This window comes from Diplotaxodon limnothrissa, linkage group LG6, assembly GCF_057381915.1.
Source record: "Diplotaxodon limnothrissa isolate DT_005_m linkage group LG6, D_limnothrissa_male_GT1.1, whole genome shotgun sequence".
Taxonomy (NCBI): domain Eukaryota; kingdom Metazoa; phylum Chordata; class Actinopteri; order Cichliformes; family Cichlidae; genus Diplotaxodon; species Diplotaxodon limnothrissa.
In genome coordinates this window covers 2,047,944-2,061,243 of record NC_140601.1, presented here as the reverse complement: position 1 = coordinate 2,061,243, position 13,300 = coordinate 2,047,944, and the positions used below count along the sequence as shown (strand labels likewise).

At 41.2% G+C, this 13,300-nt stretch overlaps 1 protein-coding gene across 2 annotated transcripts; it reads left to right on the top strand.

The window, feature by feature from the left end:
- Window positions 1-435: 435 nt before the first annotated feature.
- fbxo8 (F-box protein 8) lies at window positions 436-11,704 on the top strand. 2 transcript variants are annotated; one of them, XM_085356702.1, is made up of 8 exons: window positions 436-649; window positions 1,473-1,575; window positions 2,389-2,472; window positions 3,753-3,897; window positions 4,010-4,136; window positions 6,523-6,641; window positions 7,108-7,304; window positions 9,251-11,704. In XM_085356702.1, exons 2-8 carry the CDS (start codon window positions 1,473-1,475, stop codon window positions 9,436-9,438), a joined length of 963 nt encoding a protein of 320 aa, XP_085212828.1. In that variant the 5' UTR covers window positions 436-649; the 3' UTR covers window positions 9,439-11,704. The 2 variants fall into 2 exon arrangements, with proteins under 2 accessions (XP_085212828.1, XP_085212827.1); XM_085356701.1 differs by lacking the exon at window positions 436-649 and adding an exon at window positions 898-1,010.
- Window positions 11,705-13,300: the final 1,596 nt, after the last annotated feature.

Below are 13,300 nucleotides of genomic sequence, written 5' to 3'. Positions count from 1 at the left end.
TTTTTAATATCTGATGTCTACAGTTGTGTATTTCCATGGGTCCTAATTCTGTGCTATATACTTGAAATACTCTACCAACCCACCCAAAACTATTTTTTAATCCTTTCATTTTTCCAAAACACTTTCTTAACAGGATGACGCTTATTATGAGCTTTCAGGTGTATCCAATAATTAACCATTAACCACTGTCCCCTGATCCGACTTGTAAAGCAGGCTGATTGGCTCTTGGGTCTGTGCGCGTTGCCTACGTCATGCAATAAGTTGACGTCAGTGACGCAGACGCTGGTTCTGCTTTTGTTTTTTTTTTGTTTTTAAAGCTTATTTATCACATTCATGTTAAATACGTAAACTTTAATCCACTGATAAAGACAAACCGGGGGAAGACACATTTTCTTTCGATTCAACCTTTTTTGTCTATATGACGCGATACAAAAGGTGGGAGGGCCGACAGGAAGAAGAGAGTGGAAACATAATTCAGTTGGTAGACTCCTGTATTGAAGGGCTCTGCTGAACCGGAGGACCTGTTGTTCTGTTGTTATCTGTACTCGGCTTAATGAAATTACTGCAGTATCCGTTTGATAATAAGGAACTCGCGCTTCCAGCTGTCATTGTGCGCAGGTCAGGTTGTCAGAGGAATCATTGAAGTCAGGTTGGTAGCGCCACTTACGTTTCTGTGACGAACTCATATGTTCTTTAATATGTAAATAAAGAGAACGCATTTGTGTCCTCGGTGCACTTAAACTATCTTGGTAGGCTAACTTGATGAATTGAAAGACTAGCATAAGAGTGAAAGACAGTTCAACCAATGGGTTAAGAGGTTCAATGCTACTGTGATTTTGTGGCCAGTGGTATTGAAGGGAGGGAGGGCGGGTCTGCAAGTCAAACTACCGTGCTGGCTGGAACTTCCAGCGTTGATGTTTACAACAGTGTAATGGAAGTTGTTTATGTAAAACAGCTGACGTTTGACCGGCCTTCAGACTAGCCGCTGTCTCCTTGCTGTTGGCACGCAGGTACCGAACAAGCCAAATTTGAAGCTAGTTAGCAGCATGTGTGCTCTGTGGATCTGACAGTGTTTGCTAAATGTAGGCCTGTGTCGGTGATCGTTATTTATTCTGAAGCAGTTAGAGTGCTGTCAGATTCTGGTGGCTGCGTAGGCTTTTTAATACATGAAACGGGACACAGCGGCTCATTACTTTGCTTCAGTCTTAACCCTTTATAATCTCGATTTTTTAATAACCAGGTTTGATCTAAAAAGTATGACCCCTGTTCATAAAGTAAATGGTCAAATGTTGCCTCGAACAGTGCTCACTGTATACATCCATTGATCATGTATTTAATGTCATGTCAAAGTATGCAAAGAAGAAACATGCGTGTACAAAAAAAGATGTAGTCTACTACTTTATTTTTCACACAGGTAAGTGGAAATGTAGCATATTCCTTTATATCATCTAAGTGTCTCCCTCCTGTTACAGATGGGTCAGGCACTGTGGAGGCTGCCTCCCAGACAACAGCAGCAGCTTCAGGAAGAGCTCGCTGATCGACTGGCTGAGAGAGGAGGGGGACGACAGGAGCAAGGTACTCTGCTTCAGAGCAGGAAACAGAATTGACTTGGAAATGATGGAAATTCTATATTTCACTGAAATTTTGAAACTGAAACGTTCTGGTGTAATTTATATAAATATTCCCGGTGTTAGACTGCAATCCAGGGTGCGGCGTCATTTATAGATGTAGCCAAGTTCTCTGAATGATATAGATTTAAATTACTATCTCCTATTTGTAATAGTTTTATATGTGAAGATAATGAATCAAAAATATACATTTTCTTCCGCTCAGTCCAGGGTCATGGGGTGGGGATGCTGTCACAGCTGTAACAGGGGAAGAGCAGGGGCTCACCCTGCACATGTCACTGATCTGTCAAGGCTAACACAGACAGATAACCTGTCACACTCATGGCCGATTTAAATTCACTAATTACACGTCTTTCGAGTGTGACCAGAGAGGGGAGCATGCAGACTCCACACAGAAAGGGCTCCTGGATTCAAACCAACGGCTTTCTTCCTGTGAAGTGATGGTGCTAACCACCACACCGCTGGACAGCCCTAAAGTCAGCATATATTTATTTATTCCTAAATCTGTATATATTATTAAGCATTAATGAGTTTCTTATGCCATGTACAGTAATTACACATGCTGTCATTTGAACTGACAGCTAACTGCATTTATCCTCTCCTCTTTAGGTTTATTTTTAACTTTTGGCAGTTTCTACCAAATCCACTGAAAACAATTAACCAGTGGTGAAGCTTAGAGTCAGAAAATGATTCATTTTTCTCCTCGAGGTGAATTTCAATGTCTGCGACTGAATAGAAAAACATTTTCTTCTTTACCCAGGGAGAGATGCAGGCTCGCAGAAAAGAGCTCCACAGCACTGCTATCGGCCTGACATCTATCATCTGCTGAGAACACGCAGTGGCGGTATAAACATACAAACACACACGATGCAATCTGTATTAACAATTCATGCCTGTCGGGAATCCAAACATCTGTGACCATGTCCCCAGGGAGGAAAAAGTCCTTCATTCTCGTTTACTTACATTTGGGCTTCACTTCTCTTCACTTTCACTATGAAATAATCCACTCAGTGAGATCATGTGAGATAAGGATTTCTAAACTAAAACAAGGAAATAGGTTTCTGTAGCATCCTGTCCTTTGAGGCTCCATTTTTGTTTGTGTGTTTGTTACATTGTCCATTCCACACATCAGTCGGGTCCCCCTCTGACACGATCGTGCTTGGGTAAAAACTTGTGATGCACATGTACTAACTTGTTATGTTGTAAACTGTTTGGAAGAGGGACAGCTTTATTGAATAAAACCATGCTGATCGCATCTTGCAGACATCTGCTCTGTCAGTTGATTGCACCACTTGATAAACCTAACTAAACAAGAAACAATCAAACAGTGTCAGTAACTACAGCTTGTTGGTCCAACATAAACTAATCAAAGTCTATTGGCAGCAACCAAACAACCCAATGACATCATACTCTGTACTAAACATGTAACTTTAGACACTTATTTCTTAAAGCCAACTTGACATATAATGTTAAATCGATGCCTTTATTAATGTAGTGTTTCATCTCCACTTCAGTACTGTTTAGTTGCTTCTTTTAACATTTTGTACATAATCAGAATAGCTGTAGTTAATAGGCTATTACTTTTGATTCATATGCAGGACGTTAAACCTAAGAAAGAGATAAATACTTTCATCCAACTTGATTATTAGCCACACAGAAAGGCTCCATCCGGGGTTTCAACCTGGATCTTGCCATTAGGTGAGGCTGGTGGGCTGTAACTATTCTATTGTAGGAAAGGATTGTATGCTGTCCGAAGGTTTCCAAGAAATTTGGGTGTAATTAGTGAGAGGCATAGCTGTTTGGCCATGAGTTCTGCCATGAGTTCTGCTTAGTAAATGAGTTTTTTAGCATGTACTTAAAATCAGGACAAAGTACGCGTACAGTGCTTCAAGTCAGTTTGCATTTTGGAGTCCTGGTACTGGGGTCTCTTAGTTGGCCCCGAGGTCTGAACACACTGCAGCTTAAGAAAATGTATGCAAATCGAAAAACAGAGCAAATTATGAAAACATCTTCATCAATTTCACAGCTCATATGTTCTAAAAGCACGCAGTGCAACCAAATACAGAAAAATGCTACAACTAAATCTGAATACGTCTGTCTATTTTGTCTCTCCTTTTTTGGTAGGTAAGGAACCTCATGGTTTTATAGACTTGGAGATGCTGCCACCTGAACTGGGCATCACCATACTGTCATACCTGAATGCTACTGATCTGTGCCTGGCTGGATGTGTGTGGCAGGGTCTGGGAAATGATGAATATCTTTGGCAGGGGTAAGGCACTTCACCTCGGTTTTTTCTTGTGGTAATTACATTTTTACTAGAAGTGTTACAAATGTCTATGTTGTTGTTTTTTTTTTTTAATAATCCATGTCAATTCCTCCAGGCTATGTAAGTCCACTTGGGGCCACTGCTCCATCTACAACAGAAGGCTTCCTGCTGGTTTCTCATATAGAAGACTATACCTACAGCTAGATGAAGGCAGCCTGACATTCAATGCTAACCCACAGGAGGTAATATATAAAGTTACACCCAGGATCTGTAGTAGAGACGCATCAACTGTGAATATTTCTTTTGTTTCCATCAAATCTCCTGCCAGCCAATATGTTAATTTTTCCAGGATTTCAGTGTAAGAACAAAATAACTTAATCCCCGTCCTTCACCTGACCTAATGATTTAGTCAAAGGGTCAGTATTGGTTGATGCGCACATCTGGATTTGGGGCATCTGCAGTCTGTTGTCTAAACCTTCAGTGATAACAGTTGATACAGTTATACACTGGAGGAAATAAGTATTTGATCCCCTGCTGAATTTGTAGGTTTGCTCACTTACAAATAAATGAATAGCATCTGTGTGAAGGGAAGCCAATGCAGGAGAAATATTTATCTCTCTTTCTGGTCCCTGTCAGTACTCCTGCTGGAACATTTTGGATCAATTGAAGGCTTTTCAAGGAGCTTTTAGTTTTTAGCAATAAATGCATGAACTAGTTTTTCAGCGTCACTCTGAGACAGGATATTTCTAACTTTAGAGATGTTGCACAAATGGAAGAACGCAGTCTTACATATTTGTTTAATATGTGCGTTGAAGGACATGTCCTGGTCAAAAAGGACTCCAAGGTTCCTCACAGCGTTACTGGAGGCCAAGGTAATGCCATCCAGAGTAAGAATCTGGTTAGATACCATATTTCTAAGCTTTTCAGGGCCGAGTACAATAACCTCAGTTTGATCTGAATTAAGAAGCAGAAAGTTAGCGGCCATCCAGGTCTTTATGTCTTCAAGACATTCCTGCAGTTTAACTCATTGGTGTGTGTTATCTGGCTTCATGGACAGATAGAGCTGGGTGTCATCTGCATAGCAGTGTAAATGTATGCTATGTCTTCTAATGATACTGCCTAAGGGAAGCATGTATAATGTAAACAGAATTGGTCCTAGCACTGAACCCTGTGGAACTCCATAACTAACCTCAGTGTGTGAAGAGGACTCTCCATTTACATGCACAAACTGGAGTCTATTAGATAGATATGATACAAACCACTGCAGCACAGTACCTGTAATACCTACAGCATGTTCTAATCGCTCTAATAGGATATTATGGTCGACAGTATCGAACGCTGCACTGAGGTCTAGCAGGACAAGCACAGAGATGAGTCCACTGTCAGAGGCCATAAGAAGATCATTTGTAACCTTCACTAAAGCTGTTTCTGTGCTGTGATGAGCTCTGAAACCTGACTGAAACTCTTCAAATAAACCTCTGCAGATGATCTGTTAGCTGTTTGACAACTACTCTTTCAAGGATGTTTGACATGAAAGGAGACTGACTTATGATTGGTGATGGCTAAAAAGTGGCTAAAAGTGATGGCTTTTTAACTACTGCCAGCTCGAAGGCCTGTGGTACATAACCAATTGAGTCGATAGGTTGATCCTATTTAAGATTGAAGAATTAATTAATGGCAGGACTTCTTTGAGCAGTTTTGTAGGAATGGGGTCTAAAAGACACGTTGATGGTTTGGAGGAAGTAATTATTGAAGTTAACTCAGAAAGAAAAATCTCTAAATAAATATCAATGGTGCTGAAAGTAGCTGTAGATAATGTTACATCTGTGAGATGATTATGGGTAATTTTTTCTCGAATGGTCAAAATTGAGTTTGCGTTTTCCAACAGGGGTGGACAAGGCTAAGCATCAGGCTTTCAAATGAATGAAAACTCTGTTTAGGTCTTTGGTTGATCAACAAGCTAGAGTGGGAGATTGCTAGCATAACAAAATAAACTAGCAACCTGACTGCTCATTAGTTTGGTAACTCTTGTAGTTCAACAGCGCAAATGACGGCGCTGGGCTGGGGTCAGCATTTACTCAACGTTAGTGTCATTGTGGGTTATTGGCTAGCTTAGCTTTAGCATGCTGTCTGTGCAGGTGCATGTTGTGTTAGCAACATTGTGCTGTTGTTTCTGTCCTCAAATAGTCTCTACTTTACCATTGCGCTCGTGTCCCTTTGTGCGAAAAAAATCGAAGTAATGTCCGTATCCACACTATAAACTGTGCCACTATTTTCCTTTCCCCAACACACGGACTGAAATCAGCTAATCGTAGTGAGAGTGCAAGAACCAAGCTGTCGTTACACTGTCACCACGCCTATATAATAAATACTGCATGAAAATTGAGTGTTTTGTAGATTGGGAGACGCTGCCGCTCACAGTAAAAGAATTTGTCGGCTACAACTTGTAGTTTTCTCTTGGGAAGCATTTGTTTTAGAGCTGCCTCTCTGTTCGGCGGGCTTTCTGTGTCTGACCCTGAGACGCAGACGTCCCCCTTCCCTGAGTCGCTGAGTCAGTGTCTAGATTCTAACTTTAGTCCTACAAGTCTTTGCTATTTCAGAGCATCATTTTCCTCTTTGTGTTTGTAGGGTATCAGTTACTTCATGTCCAAAGGTATACTAGTGGATCACCCCACTGAGCTGGCAAAGTTTATTTTCTACACCAGACGGCTCAACTGGAAGATGCTAAGGATTTATCTGGATGAGAGGTTAATACACACACACACACACACACACACACACACACACACACACACACACACACACACACACACACACACACACCACTCTTCACTTGACATTCACAACAGTTTGTTAAGCTGAAAGGTTGACACTTGCAGTTCATAGGTCCATGAATGTTTAGAGACAGTCACATCATAATAGATTAGTTTGCAGTCCAGTGTGATGGTGCTCAGAGGGAAAATGTTTACCTACTGTGTCCAAATACATTTGGTCCTAACTATCCCCAAATATATAAATATGCCTTTACTGCTAACTATTAAATGTATTTTCATGTTAGTATAGATATTTTAATATGTTTGTCTGGAACAAGTCTCTCTTGTAAATGACAAATTGAATCTCAATGGGATAAATAAAGGTTAAATAAATAAAGATAGTATCTGTATGCTATTCTGTGACTGCAGCTTGTGTGACTGTATGTTTCTGTGTGGGCAGACGGGATGTCCTGGATGAGTTGGTGAAGCTCCATAACTTCAGTAACCAGTTTCTCCCCAATGCTCTGAGGGATTTCTTCAGACACATCCATGCGCCCGAGGAGAGAGGAGAATATCTGGAAACCCTTATTACCAAGTTCAGCCACAGGTTTTGTACCTGTAACCCTGGGCTTGTTCGAGAGCTGGGCCTCAGTCCTGGTTAGTACTTAGTGTTCCTGCTTTAAGTACAGGAGTTAACTTAAGTGTCACCAGTGTGTCTGGGCCTCGAGATGGCTCTTTGATAGAAGATAGTCTTCTTCCTCTTCAGCTGCTTCCTTTAGGGCTTGTCACATAGGATCATTTCACCGTATCCCTCGCATCCTCCTCTGTCCAACCAAGCCCGTGCATGTCCTCTCCTCTGTGGGCCTCCTCTTTTCTTCATGTCTGACAGCTCCAAATTCAACATCCTTTGTCCAATGTGTCCACTATCGCCTCTCTAAACATGCCCAAAACCATCTAATCCTTGCTTCTCTGAATTCATCTCCAAACCATTCATCATAGCAGGTCTCACTATCATCTTGTAAACCTTCCTTTTGTCACAAATCACCCTGACGTCCATCTCCACCCACTCCACCCTGCGTGCACTTGTTTACCTTTCTTGTGCGTCGCGTTAAACGGTTGACCCAGCATATTTAAATTCATCCCCTTTCACTCTTTCTGCTCTGTGTTCACCGTAGCACCCGCCTGCCTCTCACACACACAAGTGTATTCTGTCTTGCTCCTGCATAGCTCCACTGTTGCAAGCTCTCTTTCACCTGCTCTCATCTGCAAACATCAAAGTCCATGGAGACTCCTGCCTGACCTTATTTGCCAACTTGTCCATCACCATAGCAAACAAGAAGGGGCTCGGAGCTGATCCCTGATTTAATTCCACAACCACCTGGAATCCATCTGTCACTCCGACCGCACACCTCACCACTGTCTCACTTCCTTACTATCCTTCCCCAGCTGTTTATGCTTCTGATTTTCTGACTTCCTCATACACATTTCCTAGCAGCTCCATTTGACCCTCTCAAAGAACATCTCATTTGCATCTGTAGAGCTCTTTCTTGGCATGAAGATGGCTCACCAGCTTTATCCCTCTGTAGTTGCTGCACATCACTCTTGTTTTGGAAACACTGTACCCTTCCTCAGCCATCCTTTGTTAAATAGTCTGATCAAAAACTCCTCCAAAATAAGACACGGTACGTCATTTGAACGACCTGCCTTTCCACTCTTCATCTGCTTCATAGCGGCCCTGATTTTGTCTCATTCACTCTGTCCTCCATCCGCCCTCCTCTCTCTCATTTTCTGTGTTCATCATCTCCTTAAAGTACTCCTTTTATCTACTCAACACACTATCTTTACCTGTTAGCACATAGCCACTGCTATCCTTAATCTGCTGCACATCTTTTCCATCTTAATAATCTCTCTGCCTTGCCAGTCCAAGTCCTTTCATAATGTCCACCCTCACACACAACTCTCTGTAAAACCTTTTCTTTGGTGCTAGCATTAAAGAGATGCCCAGCAAACACTAAGATGCTAACATTCGTGGATATTTTGTTTTTGCCAGAACTGTTAAACTGATGTTGTCATTGACAGCGAACCGTCTTGTATTTGATTTCTGAAACAGATAAATGATAATAAGAGTAAAACTGGAAGCTTCAGTTTTTCGGATTCAGAAATGTTGAGGGAGTGTGATTTTCATCGTCCTGCTGTAGTAACAACAAACTGTAGTATGCAGACATGACATGAAAACCTCATTCACTGCCACATAATAAGGATGTCAGAAGGTTTTATTCTTTCCCTGCATTTACCAAAGGCTTTGTTAATGTCAGCAGAACACAGAGAAACCAATGCCTCTCTGGATTATTGCTAACTCGTCTGAACTGCTTGTGTGGTTAGGAATTGTAGCAGGATCAGTCTGACACTTTAGAGCCCAAGACTAGAGAGGGATGGATTACTGCCTTTTCATGGATGTGGTAATCTAACCACCTGTCCCCTCTGGAAAGTCTTGGAAACAAGAATGCTCTAGAGCTATTTAGTAGTAGAAATCACTCAGATTGACGAGTTTTTCCACTTTCTGTTCCTCTCTCCAATTCCAATCTGGTGCCTTCTCTCTGCAGATGCTGTGTATGTGCTGTGCTACAGCCTTATCTTGCTCTCCATCGACCTCACCAGCCCACACGTGAAAAACAAGATGTCCAAGAGGGAGTTTATCAGGAACACACGACGAGCAGCACACAATGTTTCGGATGACTTCGTAGGCCACCTCTACGATAACATATACCTGATCGGCCACGTTGCTGCGTAGCTCCAACTGTCAGCTGACCGTACTGCACTGAAAAAATAAGAACCGGCCTCGTGTCTAAAAGTATGGATCACCACAGAAATGGATTCGAACAACTTTTCACATCTAACGAGGAATACGACGGCTAAATCTTACTGGAAAGATCAGAAACAAATAAAATTGTCACTCCACTGCGAGAGACACTGCGCTACCAAAAATTAATGTTGACATGTGAAAGAACCTAATTTCTTTAAAACCCAGTCACTGCAGAGGAGGAGATTTGAAGCAGAGCCACGAAGACACTGCACTGATTGAAAGGGACTACTGACTGATGGTGGAGGAAGAGCAGGAAAAGCTTCGTCTTCAGTCTGTTTTCAGATGTCAGGGTAATTCTGCTGATTCTGTTTAGCTAAGCGCTGCTCGTCTCTCAGCTGCAGGACGAAGCCTGGCTCACTCTTGTTGGTAGTGACACACGAAATTAAATGGAGCTAACACAGTATCAAACATACCATCAGTTTAATAAGAAGATTAATTGTTAAGCAGTTGAGCCCATGCTATAAACAGTAGGCTTGATCAGCCGTATGGACACTATGGCTAGTAGATCAGTTGTAGACTGTTTTTGAAACTGCTTTGCTGAATAAGCCTAAATATGTCTCAAAACCCTCCGAACTATAATTTAACCACTGGGCTCTCATCCTGAGGCATAAGAGTCAGTACACATGAACACTAAACGATGCCATGTAACAGGGTTTTACCTGCAGTATCTGTAACAAACACAAGTTATGGAGGCTATAATACTACTGTGGCAACGCTGAAGTCAAACAGAGGATTCCTGCTGCAAGTCGGAAAGATTTTCTAATTATATTAATGAAAGAAAATTGAGACACTCTATCCACATGTAGTTTAAAATGAATGTGTGAGAATCTTGTTCTTGCAGGAGGGCTGCTGTTGTAAATTTTAAATATTGCAAATTGCAATACAGTTGATTGTTAGTAACAGCTAATAAACATGCATATCTTTAGTTACTTTTAGTTGAAAGTGAGTATGTGATTTAAGAAAACGTGTCATAGCAGTGGCTTGGTGGTGATGGAGATGGATGCTTATTAAGAGAAAAATAGCTCAAATCAAGTGTAGAAGGAGATAATGTTAGCCAAGAAAAGAGGAGTTTTATTGGGTCTTTGGGGATTTGCCTCCTGAACAGGGGTGGATGCCAGAACTCTGTAAATAACATTTATAACAGAGTATAACTATGATTTAGGGCGTTCATAAAACTGTGTCCTGAACAGAGTTTAGCCCAACTGCTACAGTTTAGTTTTATTTCCTGAACAAAAAAGTCTTCCACTTTGTTCTGTGACATTAATCACATGTAGTGTAATTCTGTTTTACAGTAACACCACAACCCCTGCAAAAGCAGTCCCATGCTTTCAGAGGTCAGTGAGTCGGTGCTCTCAAGTTTTATTTAGCTTTCTATTTATATAACTAGCTGCACGGTGTCTGAGCTGTTATTGATGGATTTGTAAGGTAGCACTACAATAGGGAGGACATAGATTGATTGTGGATACAGATACTCATTCTACTTTTTACTAAAAGTAAAGTTTTAATCAGGTGACCTGAACCATCTTGTAGATGTGCTGCAATATGCTTCGGGTGCTGGGGGGCTTCCCATGATGCACGGAGCACTTCTTCTTCACTCACCTCTCTGTATTTAATTATGAGCAGTGATTAAACTCTGGTTCTCTCCTGTAGCGTGCTTCCTGTCCTGTCTCTCTCTGCTCTCTCTTCTTCTCTTTATTCCCCACCACAATACTCACTCTGTGCTCGTAGCTTCTAACAGCGAGTGCCAACAGCCAGAATGTAGCTGCAGCTAAAGGGATCACAGCGTTCACTTAATGTAACCATAGCAACAACACATTTTCTGTGGTTTAATTAAGGGTTTGATTTTATTTGATCACGGTGGGGGTATTGTAAAACAGTCAAAAGATACTGGTTTTGTTTTCTGTCCAACTCATTCTCTTCTTTAGATCATTATCACTCAGACATTTGACACGAATGTTTAAATTATGAAATCTTTATTGTTGTTTTTTTCTGTGTTCTTATGCTATGAAAGTCAAAATGCACTGAGAACTTGTTCCAAGGATGTGTCTTTATTTTCCTGACGAGTTTCAACCAAGGGAGAAACTTGTGGCATTCCCTCAGAGCAAGCGAGACAAGCAATGCTCCTCTTGTCTAAATTAAAACGTACGAAAGTAAAGCGATCTCTCTCCTTTAATATCAGACGTGCTGTCGTGAATCCTTATGCTACGCTAGCGTTCTCTGTGTCCATCTCGTTAACAACGACTGAAGCTGTGCAAAGCTGAGATGCCGGCAGCTGCTTTTCTGGTGAATTGCACATGCACAGCTAAATGCACTGAGATCAGTTACAACCTGTGCTTGGTGTGAAACTCAGCTAGCATTACCAAGTAAATGACATTAAGTGATTTATCAAAGTCACAGATGAGTTGCCACCTTAGCAGGCGTATAACAGAGTAGATGGAGTATGGAAAAGTATTTAATAACTTAAAAGTAAACCTCTTAATTCAGCAGATTTTAAAATTATTATTCATAAATTTTACCTTTAAAGAAATTTTTTTTTTTCCAGCGATACGTGAACCAATCATGAACCAGACACACATTGGGTTGTCAGACGTAGACTAATAGAAACCAAAAACCCAACAAACACTTACACAGCTATGAAAAACCTGATGGGGATCAGATAGGAGCAATGCTCCACGTTCTCAAGCTTTCTAATCGAGCAGCAAGCTGTCCGCAACTAATTAGCATTAAGAATAAATGAGAGAAGGGCGAGAACATGATAATGGGACTGACAATAAAAAATGCAACAGGACAGTGAGTGTACAAAGGCTCCGAGGTCACGTGCAACACGTCTTTGTGTATAAAAACTGGTGAGAACCAGAAAAGGTTAGGTTTAGATTCTGCAAGGTCGTCATTTTCTGTTAAGCAAAGCTCAGGCTTCAGTTAAAGTTAACCTTAGGATATGTGGTTGTTAAGTTCATGACTCATTACACCGGCTTCTTCCTCAAACTCAAAAATAACTGGAGTGTGTAAGAGTGTTCGTATTTGAGGTAAAACATTCAATCTCGACTCCAGATACTTGATGTGTGTGATTCAGAGACAGACGCAGAACAACCTGTCCCCTGCTGCTATTTGTTTTATGCATTGCAAATGATTAAAGATCGGGGGCTACAGACACATTCCCATCCATACATACATGTAGGCACACTTACTGCTGTGCATGTGTGACCATATTCATACAGTGCCAACACAACTGATTGCTAAAAGAAGGAACTTAATGTTGTCGTCAGCTGTGTTACTACTGGAAATGCTTGAAAATTGGACCCTTTTTAAAACGTGGATAATACAGCATTTAATTTACAGAGAGAATGAATTAGGAATTTGCACTATTTTTCATGAAATTAGTGTTTCAGTAATATGTCACTGAAAACACAAATGTACCCACATCAGCTGTAATATAAGCACATGGTTGTCTTGAACAGATGCGTATGACACTCTAAATTATTTTGTTTAAAGCCATGTTTACTTATTTTCGTATTACATGAGGCACTGAGTTTGTCAGACTCCAGTTATAGATTATACCTTTAGAAGGAAAGACATGTACAGATGATGTCAGATAATGTGACATCGTGTGGTGTAACGGCTCCGCTTTTGCTGATGATTTTGACCCAAACGTGTCTCGAGGCTTTGAAACGATCTGAAACTCAACTCCGTGGTGACATCTGCTGGCCAGTTTGGCTATCGCCACATCGTGATTATGCTGTCCGGTGAAACGATGATGCAGACAAGCCCAGTGCAGACTGTAATGATCAGT